Here is a 13,149-nt window from a genome sequence, read left to right as displayed (position 1 = left end):
GACCCACTTCTCATAGTTCTGTCTTGATAGGACAAGCAAGAGGAGAAAAATATCTCTTGAAGGTAATAAGTAGTCCTCCAAATGATACCCTGTTCCCAAATCTTCTCTTTTGTAGCCTAGGCAGCCTGCTTCTTCAGCTGATCCTCTGTGTTATAAACTTGATACCCTTCCCATTCTGCTTGCCCTCCCAGCTTTTCAATATCCTTCCTAAAATGTGGTGTCTGCAATATTCCAGATGAGATCTGACCAGGACAGAGAAAAGTTACCGTCACCTCTAGAGTTTTCTCCTTCTATAGGTCTGCTTCTTTAATTCAGCCTAATTAGATTTAGAATTAGATAGGGGGAGGGGAAGGGAGAGGCTGCCATACCACATAACTCTACAAGCCTGGATAAAAGATAAAGAATTGGCCAAGCTTCTCCAGCTATGTGGTCCTCAGTTAATAAATAGAAAGGGGTGGGGGCAGAAATAAGCATTTAGATATGTGCCAGGCATTGTGCTAAAGCAATTTTCTACAAATACTATCTCATATGATCCTCACAACAACACAGTGAGGTAAGTACTATTATTATCCTCATTTCACAGTGGAGGAACCTGAGGCAAACAGAAATTAAGTGACTTTTTGAGGATCACGAAGTTACTGTCTGGGGTTGAATTTGAACTGACTCAAGGCCCAGTGCCCCATCCACCGAACTATCAGCTTCCTCTAGAAATATTTAAAGCATTGAACTAGATGAAATCAAAGGTCTCTCTTACTCTAACATTCTATGATCCTATGAACAAATCTTCCCTGATCTCTATGATTATTATAATCAATTTGTTGTTTAGTGATGTTCCCATTCATGGGTTTTTCTTGGCAAAGATACTGGAGTGGTTTGCCATTTCCTTCTCCAGCTCATTTTACACATGAAGAAACTGAGGCAAACTGGATTAAGTGACTTGCCCAGAGTCACAGAGATAGTAAGTGATTGAAGTCAGATTTGAACTCATGAAGATGAGTCTTCCTGTCTCCAGGCTAGGCACTCTATCCACTTTACCACCTAGCTGCCCATTACAATCAATAGTAAAATTCAAATAATAATATAGAATATACAATATTCTATAGTTATATGATTTTAGCATATTGTGTATATTATATGTAATAATATATGCATTCATAATATGCTAGTTTATGTTGTTATTGTATTACATAAATATATAATATGCAATAAGATAATAGAATATAGAACATATAATTGTATATTCCATAATATAACATTATATAATAACATATCGCATAGAATAATAATAAAAATAAATTGGTACATCCGTGTTCAATAGTGAATACTAAGGCTAATAAAGCTGTCACTGTCTAAACATGAAACTATTTCAAATTATTTACAAATTTATCTACTATTTTTTTGTTTGTTTTTGCAGGGCAATGAGGGTTCAGTGACTTGCCTAGGATTATACAGCTAGTTAAGTGTCAAGTGTCTGAGGCTGGATTTGAACTCAGGTCCTCCTGAATCCAAGGCCAGTGCTTTATCCACTGTGCCACCTAGCTACCCCAATTTATTTACTATTTATTTCTTCTTTTAGCTCCTATGGTGGCTCTTTTTTAAAGGGGGAAAATACATTAATGAAAAAACAGACTTTTTTTTTTTCATTTAAATCCCTTTCAGATTCCATGCTCAAAGATGATAGATACATTTTCTGAGGATTAAGGATTTTTTTTGTTGTTTCAGTCTTCACCAATCTTTATTCTATATTGTTCGGCCTGAGACTCCAGTGTAGGCAAAGTTGTATATACAGGCCTAAAGTCTGACACTTTCTAATTTGTAAAATGTATAACTTCCAGTTTCCACCCCACCCCCACCCCTGCTCTATTTATTTCCTTCTTCATGTGTGCATCTTTCTGACGGTGATTTCAACCCACTTTTGTAGTCTATTTTTCTACGTATTTTTAGTAGATTGCAAACTTGTGCTTTGGGCTTGATGGCAAGAATTTCTGTTTTTGCCTGCCCATAGAGTATTCTGATGCATAGGTCGGGTCATAAATATTATTCTGGGGTCTAAGCTTGGCCACATTTGAAGCCTCGTTGCATTTGATGGTCTACCCTATATAACACTTCACTAAAGAGAAGCAATGCAATGCTTCTTTCCCCACTGTCGTCAATTATAGTCTTCTCACTCTGTAGTTCTAGCTTCTTAAACTGGGGGTTGTGACAAAATTTGGCGATAGTAAAAGGTTATTTATACCTATTTTATATACCTATATACCTGAGGTCATGTAAAAATTTCTTGGGGAAAAGGGGTCGCAAGTGGAAAAAGTTTAAGAAATCCTGCTCTGGTGAATCCATCTTGCTCATTCTTAACTCTGTACCTTCTTTCAAATCTTTCTTTTTTTTCTGGACTTTCCGCTCAATCTTCAACCATCAATAAAGATCCTAATAATAATTCATGTTAGGACTTTTCAAATTACAAATCTCTTTCCTCATAACAACACTGGGGCAGACTATTCTATTCCTATTTTACCAATGAAGAAATTGAGATTTAGGGTCAGAACTAGAGCCCAAGATTTCTGTGCTTGTTTTATTATTACACAGGCACAGCTCATGGTCCACCTAATTGAATCACAGAATCTAAGAATGTAAATAGATTAGAGAGAGAGAGAGAGAGAGAGAGAGAGAGATGATAGAGAGAGAGAGATGATAGGGAGATAGAAAGAGATAGATAGATATAAGAAATGAATGAATGAATAGATGGATAGATAAATAAATGAATGAGTGAATGAATGAATGGATAGATGGATAAATAAATATAAAGATAGATGATAGATGATAGAGATAGATGAGTAAATAAATAAATTAAATGAATGAATAAACAAGTAAATGGATAAATAAATGAATGAATGAATAAATAATAGATAAATAAATAAACGAATAAATAAATGAATGGATGGATGGATGGATAGATGGATGAACGAATGAAAAAATAAACCATCAGAGGAGGATTTAAGTGGAAGATGGTCTTTTTATTGCTCAGTTTCACATGTGTTTTTTGCATTAACCTACTGTTCTGTGTTTCTTTTGTATGACTCCGGCACAATGGTAGGCATACAGCAAGTGCTCAATAAATACTCAAATAAATTGGTCCCCAAAAAGCGAACTAATCTATAAATATGTACTGGACAACGCCTGTGTGCCTAATACCATGCTGTATGCTGTAGAAGATAACTAGATAAATAGAATCTTAGTGCCTTAAGCCTTCTCATTGACGAGAGAGAGAGAGAGAGAGAGAGAGAGAGAGAGAGAGAGAGAGAGAGAGAGAGAGAGAGGAGAGAGGAGAGAGAGAGAGAGAGAGAGAGAGAGAGAGAGAGAGAGAGAGAGAGAGAGAGAGAGAGAAGAGAGAGAGAGAGAGAGAGAGAGGAGAGAGAGAGAGAGAGAGAGAGAGAGAGAGAGAGAGAGAGAGAGAGAGAGAGAGAGAGAGAGAGAGAGAGAGAGAGAGAGAGAGAGAGAGAGAGAGAGAGCGCTCCTTTCTGGCAGGGGCCATCTTATTCTCTTATATCTATGTCCCCAAAGTTTAAATGATTTATAGGGACATGATGGAGGATTTCCCAAAGGCTAGCTGGAAAGGGGGAGAGGCGCAGGACGCCGGACAAGAATGACGTGGAAGGGGTGAACGAGGCCGGGCATTTTCAAATGAAATCATAGGTCCAGTGTCCATTCCTTTTATTCTACCCATTCCAATCTCAATGTCTCAGCGGGACATAACCATCCGACAGTAGAGGGCAGCAAAGACTGCGACTCTTTCGCTCCAGCGGGCAAGAGATAATAAGCCGGCGCTTCCGCCCCGGCGTGCCCTGTGATTGGTCCCAGCAGGAACAGCTTCCGGTATTCCCCGGAAGGTCGCTAACAACCGCTTCGGAGTCGCCCTCCCGAGCGCCGGATTGGGCTGCTTCTGCCGCTATCACTCCTGTCCGGTCCTTTAATCTTCACCGCTGCCGGTTCGCTCGGCCTGGCCGTCTCGCGTCTCCACCACTACCACTGCCGCCGCCGCCATCATGTCGGGGGGACTCCTGAGCGCGCTGCAGAGCGACTCCTACGTGGAGCTCGGCTGGTACCGCGACCAGCACTTCCGAGGTAAAATGGACGACCAAGAAAAGTTACTCAAGAAAAGCTGCACGCTGTACGTCGGCAACCTGTCCTTTTATACCACGGAGGAGCAGATCTACGAACTCTTCAGCAAGAGCGGGGACATCAAGAAGATCATCATGGGCCTGGATAAAGTGAAGAAGACCGCCTGCGGCTTCTGCTTCGTGGAGTACTACTGCCGAGCCGACGCCGAGAACGCCATGCGCTACATCAACGGCACCCGCCTGGACGATCGCATCATCCGCACGGACTGGGACGCGGGCTTCCGAGAGGGCAGGCAGTACGGCCGGGGCCGGTCCGGCGGCCAGGTGCGGGATGAGTACAGGCAGGACTACGACGCGGGCCGGGGGGGCTATGGGAAGATCGTGCAGAACCAGTGAGGGCTGAGAGCCCCGCCTGTGTAACAAACACACACACACGAACAGAAAAGACCGCCCGGCCTCGATGGGTCTGAAAACTGCCGACTGATCGCCCAACTCTTAACTTATTCCCCTGCTTCTGCACAAGAACGGAGCAGGACACCTTTGATTTCCCCCCACGCCGAAAAGTGATTAGGTGACAAACAGAAAAGTGGCTTTGGCTCCTGGAGTGGGAGCCTTGCTTGAGGTCTTGCAAGTTTCAACACCCGAGGATGGTAACTGAGCAGTATCAGTTAATTCGGTCTAACAGCGTTTTCCTTAACCAGAATTAGGAAATGATCGTGTTACTGTTCATTATTCCAAGGGTTGAAGTGATCGTTGAGAGTCCTAATGCAGCTGTGAATAAGAGTCGTTGTTACTTCCAAGCTTTTTGAAGATGTTTCTTGTTTTCCAAGGTGATTTCTAACCCATAAAAATACAAAAGTTATTGAGTAATCGTGAAACTGTTCTGCTTCAGTTCTAGTGATATGATTTTTTAAAATGCCTGGGAGAGCGATGTAGCTCTGGAGCTAACTGGATGATGTGTAAAGAAATTTGTAATGAGGATGTTAATGGTGCTCGTTAATCACATCCTTAATCTTTCACTGGGAAGCCAGTTCAAGGAATATTGTACTCATGTTATCTTCCTAAGAAAGGAAGAGAAAAGGATTTATTATGGGAAATGCCTAAGACGTTGTTGAGGTGGAATATTAGGGAGATGTTCATTTTTAACTTTGAAATTTTTAAAAGTTGATGGATGCTACAACTGTTACATTGGGTTTTTTTATTTTACCAGAATCATAAGGGAATGGGACAGGTTTAGAATGAAGCTTGGAAATCAAGGAAAATAAAACATTTCTTATATGAAATATCAAACTTCACTTAAAAGGTATGAAAATGGCAGTTTTCTGGTCAAGTAGGACACACCTAAATGATACAATTCTTGGGTATCACCATTTGATTGCTCTTAAGTAACAGAGGTCCAATTGTGAACCTGAAGTCTTTACTGTACCATATTTGTTACAACTTAAAATTTCAAAGAATGAAAAGGCAATTTGAATGCTGTGTAAACTGCTTACAGCTTTAAATATTGTTTTTCCTGATAAACCTATTTGACCATGTATATTGGGGAGGAGAGGTTTGAGCTAATCGCCTTAACTCCAGAAAATTAGAAAGGGGATTGAAAAGCTGATTCACTGCATTTGATTTCTTAAAAACCTGGGTGATTTAAAGATTATCAATTTAAAGAATTTTAATCATTGTGGAAAAATCAAGGGCTAAAGCTGGTGATCAGTAATTATAATATAAGCCTCTCTTTTTCAGTATGTAGCATAGGATAATTGGGAATGAAACCTTTTTAGCCTGAACTTTTCTTTTGGATGTTTAATAAAAATAATTAGTTGAGTTTTAAGTGCTTGTCTTGTTATGTGTATGTTTTCATTACTTTTAATTTGTACATGGACATTTGGTTTGAACCACATCCAAGTCTTAAACCCCTCTTGCCTATCCCCTTCCCTCAGCTTATTAACAGTTTGAGAATTGCATAATGAACGAGGGGGCGGGGGTGGAATTAATATATGAAGTAGGGAGAGAGAAGAGCATGATTTTGTTTTTGTTTTTATTTTTTAAAGGATCAGAAAGCATGGAATACAGTAATACAAAAGGCAAAAGATAAAGGCTTATAGCCAAGAATAACAACCAGCAAAATGAATTAGGGTATGTCTAAGTATTCCTGCTGTAAAGACCAGACTTGGGTATGGACTTTGTAATACAAATATGGGAGTAAAAAGAAAAATTAAGATGGGTAGTCAGAAAAGTCTTTCAAAGGTTGAAGTGTTTGCATTCTAATGGGGAAAGGTGAGGATGATAGAAGTATACCTTAAGAAGTTTAAAGCTGGTAGACCTGGGAGTGAATGTCTTTTTTTTTGGGGGGGGGGGTGAGGCAATTGGGGTTAAGTGACTTGCCCAGGGTCACACAGCTAGTAAGTGTCAAGTGTCTAAGGCTGTATTTGAACTCAGGCCCCTCTGAATCCAGGGCCGATACTCTATCCACTGCACCACCTAGGTGCCCCTCATTTTGTTTTGAAAGGAAAGGGTGTGAAGGAGTGAAGAAGAGGAGGGGGGTAGGGGGAGGTGGAAGTAGCAATTTATACAGAGGAAAGGAGTGGGGGATCAGACATCACTTAAACCTCACTTAAACTTCATTTTGATTTAAATTGATCAAAGGAGAGTAGAACACCCAAAGTTTGCTGTACAAATACGGTCAACTCACCAGGAAAAGGGGAGAGGAGGAAGGAAGGATTAAGAGAGAGAGATAGGTCTAAGGAGGAATTATTCATAAGAAGAATAAAACTTTTAAGTTCAGAGTTGGGATCTTAAACTGAGATTTAAAAGGAAAGAAAGAAAAAGTGTAAGAATCTATGATTAATGACCCTGGGCAAATCACTTAACCCTCATTGCCCTGCCCCCCAAAAAAGAATCTGTGATTAGAGTTTGAGTAAGAGAAAGAGAAGAGAGAGGACAGTGGAAGCTGCATCGATTTTAGAGCATTAGCACTAAGCACACTCCTATTCCAAACCCCTCTTCAATGTAAAAACAAGGCAAGGAGTAAAGAGGAAAAAGTACAGGATGGAGGGAAATGCACAAAAATCATAACTAAAAGTGAATGAGGTGAACTCTCTCATAAAACAGAAGAGGATGGAATAGATCCAAAAACAATCCAACAAAATATTTACTAGAAACAATTGAAACAAAGCTACACAGTTAAAATCAGTGGCTAGGGGCAGCTAGATGGCGCAGTGGTAAAGCACCGGCCCTGGATTCAGGAGTACCTGAGTTCAAATCTGGCCTCAGACACTTGACACTTACTAGCTGTGTGACCCTGGGCAAGTCACTTAACCCTCATTGCCCTGCAGAAAAACAAAATAAGTGGCTAGATCAAATCTATGCTTCAGCTAAACTCAAAAAAGTAAGGTAGCTATCTCATACATGGGTAATGGCAAAAATAGATTCAATTAGATAAACAAGGAAACTACATTATTTCCCTTGGAATTTATTTTTTGCTTCTCCAAAGGAACAAAGTTTTGAGGGGTTTTTTGTTATTTTTCTAGTTCTGCAAAGGATCCTTTTAATAGTTTGATTGGTATAACACTAATCTATAAATTAACTTAAATGGTATTGTTACTATATTGACATAGTGCAGCTACAAGCACTGAATATTCCTCCAACTATTAAAGTTTATTTCTTTAAGTAGTATTATGTAACTATGGATCAATTAAGATGAATTGATATTTTTGATTGAATTATTGAATTGACTTGCGGGCACTTTTTTAACTTAATTTTTTTTGTTTAATTTTTAACATTCTTTTGAGTTCCAAATTCTCTCCCTCCACCTTCTTCCCCACCCCTTGAGAAGGCAAGCAATATGATACCTATTATGCATGTGAAGTCATGCAAAGTACATTTCTATATTAGCCATATTCCCCCCCCCAAAAAAAAAGCAAGAAAAATAAAGTGAAAAAATATTCTTCAATCTGCACTTAGAGTTCAACAGTTCTTTCCTTAGTGGTAGATAACATTTTTCATCATGAGTCCTTTATCCTGAATCATTATACTTTTCAGAGTAGCTAAGTCTTTCACTTTCCTGTTTTGATCATCCATACAATATTTCTGTTACTGTGTACAGTGTTCTCCTGGTTCTGCTCACCTCACTTAGCATCAGTTCATGTCTTCCCAGTTTTTCCATCGCCCTCATCACTTCTTATACCACAACTGTATTCCATCATAATCATATGCCACAACTTGTTTAGCCATTCCCCAACTGATGAACATCCCCCTCAATTTCCAATGCTTTGTCACTACAAAAAGAGCTGCTATAGATATTCTTGTACAAATAAATCCTTTCCCTTTTTCTCTCATCTTTGAGATACAGACCTAGTATTGGTATTGCTGTGTCAAAGAGTATGTACAGTTTTATAGCTCTTTGGGCATAGTTCCAAATTGTTCTCCAGAATGGTTGGACCAGTTCACAACTCCACAGTACATTAGTGTCCCTGCTTTTCCACATCCCCTCCAGCTTTTGTCATTTCCTTTTCTGTCATGTTAGCCAATCTGATAGGTGTGAAGTACCTGAGAATTGTTGTAATTTGCAATTATTAGTGATTTAGAGCACTTTAATGGCTTTGACTTTTTTCTTCCAAAAATTGGTAGGCACCTTGTTCTTAAATTTTTCTGTTGACTTTAACATTGATGAACTTCAACATGGACTCCTTAGTGAAAGTAGGGTTTATTTCTTTGCATTATATTTTTATCTCAGTCTGCAGGAGTCTTATAGGCCATCTAACCAAACTCAGGATCCCTGGATACCTCAATTAGAAAATCATACCCTAGATAATTCCTAATTTGTTTCATAATAGTCTGTGACTGAAAAGAGCATTACTATTTGGAGCTTTTTAATCTAAGACACGATCAAAGTTATTGAGCTCGGGCTTATCATTTCTGATGTGCATGGATAGAACAGAATCAGAGTAGCTAAATCACTTTCCCAAAGCTCTGGCAGGTCAAAATAGAACTTAAGACTTTAAGTCATATGTTTAACATCATTATAGCACAAATATTGCTTTGACTCTAATCAAGGTTCCACTTGTGGAGAGAATTCACTTTTGCAAAATCATGCCACACAAGTGCAGGCTCAAGGTAAGGAATGTAGGGAAAACATTCTGGGGTCCAGAATATATAAACTGCTCAGTCCCAGAATCCCAAGAACATCATCAGAAGCTGGTTCCATCTCTCAGTTAAATTCATTTTCAAGATTAGCCAAAGTTGGAGGTGCAGTTCAGAACCCATCCAAGACATCAGATGACCAGTGATATCAGTTGTTATTAATCATAGTGCACTCAGACTCAGCTGTTCTCTGTAAGAAGTGAAATGTGATTTCTTGGGAAATGTCGCATATTTGGAAAAGCAACAGAAGTGAAATAACTTCCTGCATACTCCTAATTTGTGATGGTTCTTTTCACTTTTTTCCCCCAGACTTATCTTTGAAGTAGTTTTTAGCTGATTATGAAATGAATAGTTCTTATCCACTGACAATGCAATGTGTCCTTATTACAACTAATTTCTCTGAGCTACTCTTCCCTATCACTCCTAATTCTAGTCTTTTTCCCTCTGGCATCAGAAAGAATTCCTTCCAATGATATTGGCTTGACAGAAAAAATGTTTACTATACAGAGAACTGTGCTGCCCTAGTCAAAAGTTTCCACATCTATTCTGGGGAAGGAATAGCTCCCTGACCTGGAGCTGCTAGAATTGCAGAAGTACTCCCTAGCTGAGGCCTCCCTACTCAGTTACTCTGGGGTCCCTTCTTCCCACTGATACTCCTAGAAACCTTCTCGCAATACTGTTTAGTTCCCCTGCTATCCCTGAAGTAATGAGGCAGCCAACAGGTGGGATGAAATTAAGTGTCCTTGAAGCAAGATTAAAGACTTTCCCCCACCCTCACCATTGGGCACTGGAGAGGACTAATAATGTCTGTTAGCTTTAAGTTTTCTTCTAGGTTTCTCTACTGACTGGCATCCCACAGCTAGCACACTTCTAGAAGGCACAGGACACTGAGTGCATGGAAAACTTCCAAATTCACCTTCTAAGCTTATGGTAGACAGAAAGAGCTGAGTACCATGGAGGGGGCACTGGAGTTAAAGGCAAAAGTTAGGTTTATGGGGCAGCTAGGTGGCGCAATGGATAGAGCACTGGCCCTGGATTCAGGAGGACCTGAGTTCAAATCCAGCCTCAGACACTTGACACTAACCAGCTGGGTGACCCTGGGCAAGTCACTTAACCCTCACTGCCCCGACAAAAAAAAAAAGTTAGGTTTGCATCCTGGGTGTACTAAATACTTGTATAACCATAGGCAAGTGAATAAACTCCGAGTCTCCTTTTCCTCATCTGTGAGACAGGAAGAGTAATTGCACTACCTACCTCCCAGGTTAGTTGTAAGGAGAGTACTTTGTAAATATGTGTTGGGTTTAGGCTCCCTATTTTTTCCCTACAACTTGTATGTGAGAAAGGAATAGAAGGTCCTTTAGGGCAGAGACTATTTCATTTCTGTCTGTATCTTTAGCACTAACATAGTGCCTTGCACATAGTATGTACTTTCATAATATTTTGTGACTAATAAAAGTATTGTAATTTGTGACTTTTAAGTCTAAAGGTTATTATGATCAAAGACCAATCAATGCTTCAAGAAATTTCAAGTTCAGTAAATATTTGAGTTGAATAGCACACCATCTTCCCCTCCCTGCATTCTTTCAACTCTATTTTCTTTTTTCTTTTTTTAATTTAAGTTGCATCGATCTCTTTTATTTTTATCACAAGCATTTCCAGATTTGAGTCTTCCATTGTAACAAAGAAAAGAGAACAGTTAGGTAGGTAAAACCACCTGACCCATCAAGTACAACTGACCTTATATGCAACATTCCATGCCCATAGTCAGTCCCCTTTTTCTTTTTTTCTTTTTTTTTTTCAGGGCAATGAGGGTTAAGTGACTTGCCTAGGGTCACACAGCTAGTAAGTGTCAAGTGTCTGAGGCCAGATTTGAACTCAGGTCCTCCTTAATCCAGGGCCACTGGTGCTTTATCCACTGCGACACCTAGCTGCCCCCTATAGTCCCCTTTTTCGACAATGAAAGGAGATATATACATTTCCTCATCTATTCTCCAGGCTTGATCGTTTTAATTACAGTTCTGTTCTATTGCTCTTTTAAAAATATTGTTGTCATTGTATAAATTATTATTTACCTGGTTCTATTTCATTTATCCTATATCAGGTAACACAGGTCTTCCCATGCTTCTTTGAATTCCTTATATTTGCTAAAATGCAATAATATTTCATTATATGCAGTAGTATATCACCAGAATTTGTTTAGCCACTTTCCTATCAATAGATAGTCATTTTGTTTCCAGTTCTTTGCTACCACAAAAAGTTTTGCTATGAATATTTTAGTACATTTCAAACCTTTCTTTTTATCTTTGACTTCTTTGGAGTGTATGTCTAGCAGTGGAAGCCCTGGATCCAAAAATATGAAAAATTTAATTACCTTTTGTTGTAATTTCAAGTTTTTCAAAACAGACCAATTAATTGATCCACCAATAGTGTGTTTATCTTCCTACAAGTTCCTCCAACATTATGTCCTACTCTTGTATCTTAGCCAATTTTCTTTGTGGTAGATGAAACCTTAAAATTGTTTTAATTTGCATTTCTCTTATCAATTATTTGGATCCATCTTTCACATTGTCGATAGGTTTTGGTTACTGAAGACCAGACCTGTAAGTTCATTAATGTTAGGAACTCCTGATGAGCAAACTCCCTCTCCTAGGCACCAGCCCTGCAACTTACAGCATTAAAAGTTGCCTGAGGGGGCAGCTAGGTAGCACAGTGAATAAAGCACTGGTGGCCCTGGATTCAGGAGGACCTGAGTTCAAATCCAGCCTGAGACACTGAGAAGTTAAAACTTGCTTAGTCCCACAGCCTACAGCAGCCTTGGTACTTCATCACTACCCTCATCTCTCTGATTGGAGGTTAGGACCACAAACTCCAAACCTCCATTTAAGGAAAGAGCTCAGCTCAAAAATATCTCACTTCTCACCTGACTGCACTACTCTGGGACTTCCACCTTGACCCACATCAGGTTCCTTTTCCCCTCCTCTCCTCCCCTCTTTGCTATCAGCTCCTTTTTTTTCTATCGTCTTCCCTCATTAGATACCCTTGAGGGCAGAGACTGTCTCTTTTGGTATTTGTATCCACAGTGTTTAGCACAGTGGCTGACATTTTAAGGGCTTAATGAATATTGATTGATTGATTGATTGATTGATGCATCAGAGGCAGGCTTTGAATCCAGATTTTCCAGGGTTGGCTCACTATCCACAATACCACACTGAATCACTGACTATATTGCCTCATGTTACTTGTTTGTAAATCTTTTGAGAACTGTTTGTTCATATTTTTAAAATACCTCTCTTGGAAAATTACTTCATTCATTTCTGATCTTTCAGCATGCTCAGGGGTGCGGCTTTTTTCCTATTAATTTTTTTTCTTAATTCCATTGTTCGAACTACCCATCCCACTACAGACGTTATTGGGAGAGGAGCAATTCATCAACTTTGGTCATACATATGTCCCAATTCACATCTATACAGAAAGACACCATGCCAAGTACATGCTTGGTCCTAAATACAATGCTTGTCCAGATCAACTGGGAGATCTCAGAGCAAATATAAACAAACAAATAAAAACCCTGAGCCTTTCACCCAAATCCCGGGAGGCTAGTTAGATCTCAAACCAGGTCCAATGGTGCAGAGCCAGAATGGACTTCTTAGGTTTATCTAGATCCAAAGCCCAGATGCAGTGTTGAAAAGAATTGTGTAGGTCTCTAATGATGGTAGATTTATTTGCCAGCATTCACCTCATCAAATGACTTCCCCCCAAAATAGGCTTATTGAAAATTACATGGAACTCACCCCAGACCTTTGAAAGCAATGGCCACAGCTACTCAGAAGAACTACTCACCTGCCACTGATCTACATAGTAAATAAGTCATAAGTATAACTGTCAAACTCAACAATAT

General features: G+C 39.4%; 1 protein-coding gene across 1 annotated transcript; it reads left to right on the top strand.

Moving 5' to 3' along the window:
* Window positions 1-3,884: 3,884 nt before the first annotated feature.
* On the top strand, window positions 3,885-5,940 carry LOC122756206 (nuclear cap-binding protein subunit 2). The gene has a single exon (XM_044005380.1). The coding sequence runs from the start codon at window positions 4,041-4,043 to the stop codon at window positions 4,509-4,511; it is 471 nt and encodes a 156-aa protein (XP_043861315.1). The 5' UTR covers window positions 3,885-4,040; the 3' UTR covers window positions 4,512-5,940.
* Window positions 5,941-13,149: the final 7,209 nt, after the last annotated feature.

This window comes from Dromiciops gliroides, chromosome 4, assembly GCF_019393635.1.
Source record: "Dromiciops gliroides isolate mDroGli1 chromosome 4, mDroGli1.pri, whole genome shotgun sequence".
Classification (NCBI taxonomy): domain Eukaryota; kingdom Metazoa; phylum Chordata; class Mammalia; order Microbiotheria; family Microbiotheriidae; genus Dromiciops; species Dromiciops gliroides.
The sequence above is the reverse complement of the archived record's forward strand: the minus strand, read 5'-3'. Positions and strand labels throughout refer to the sequence as shown.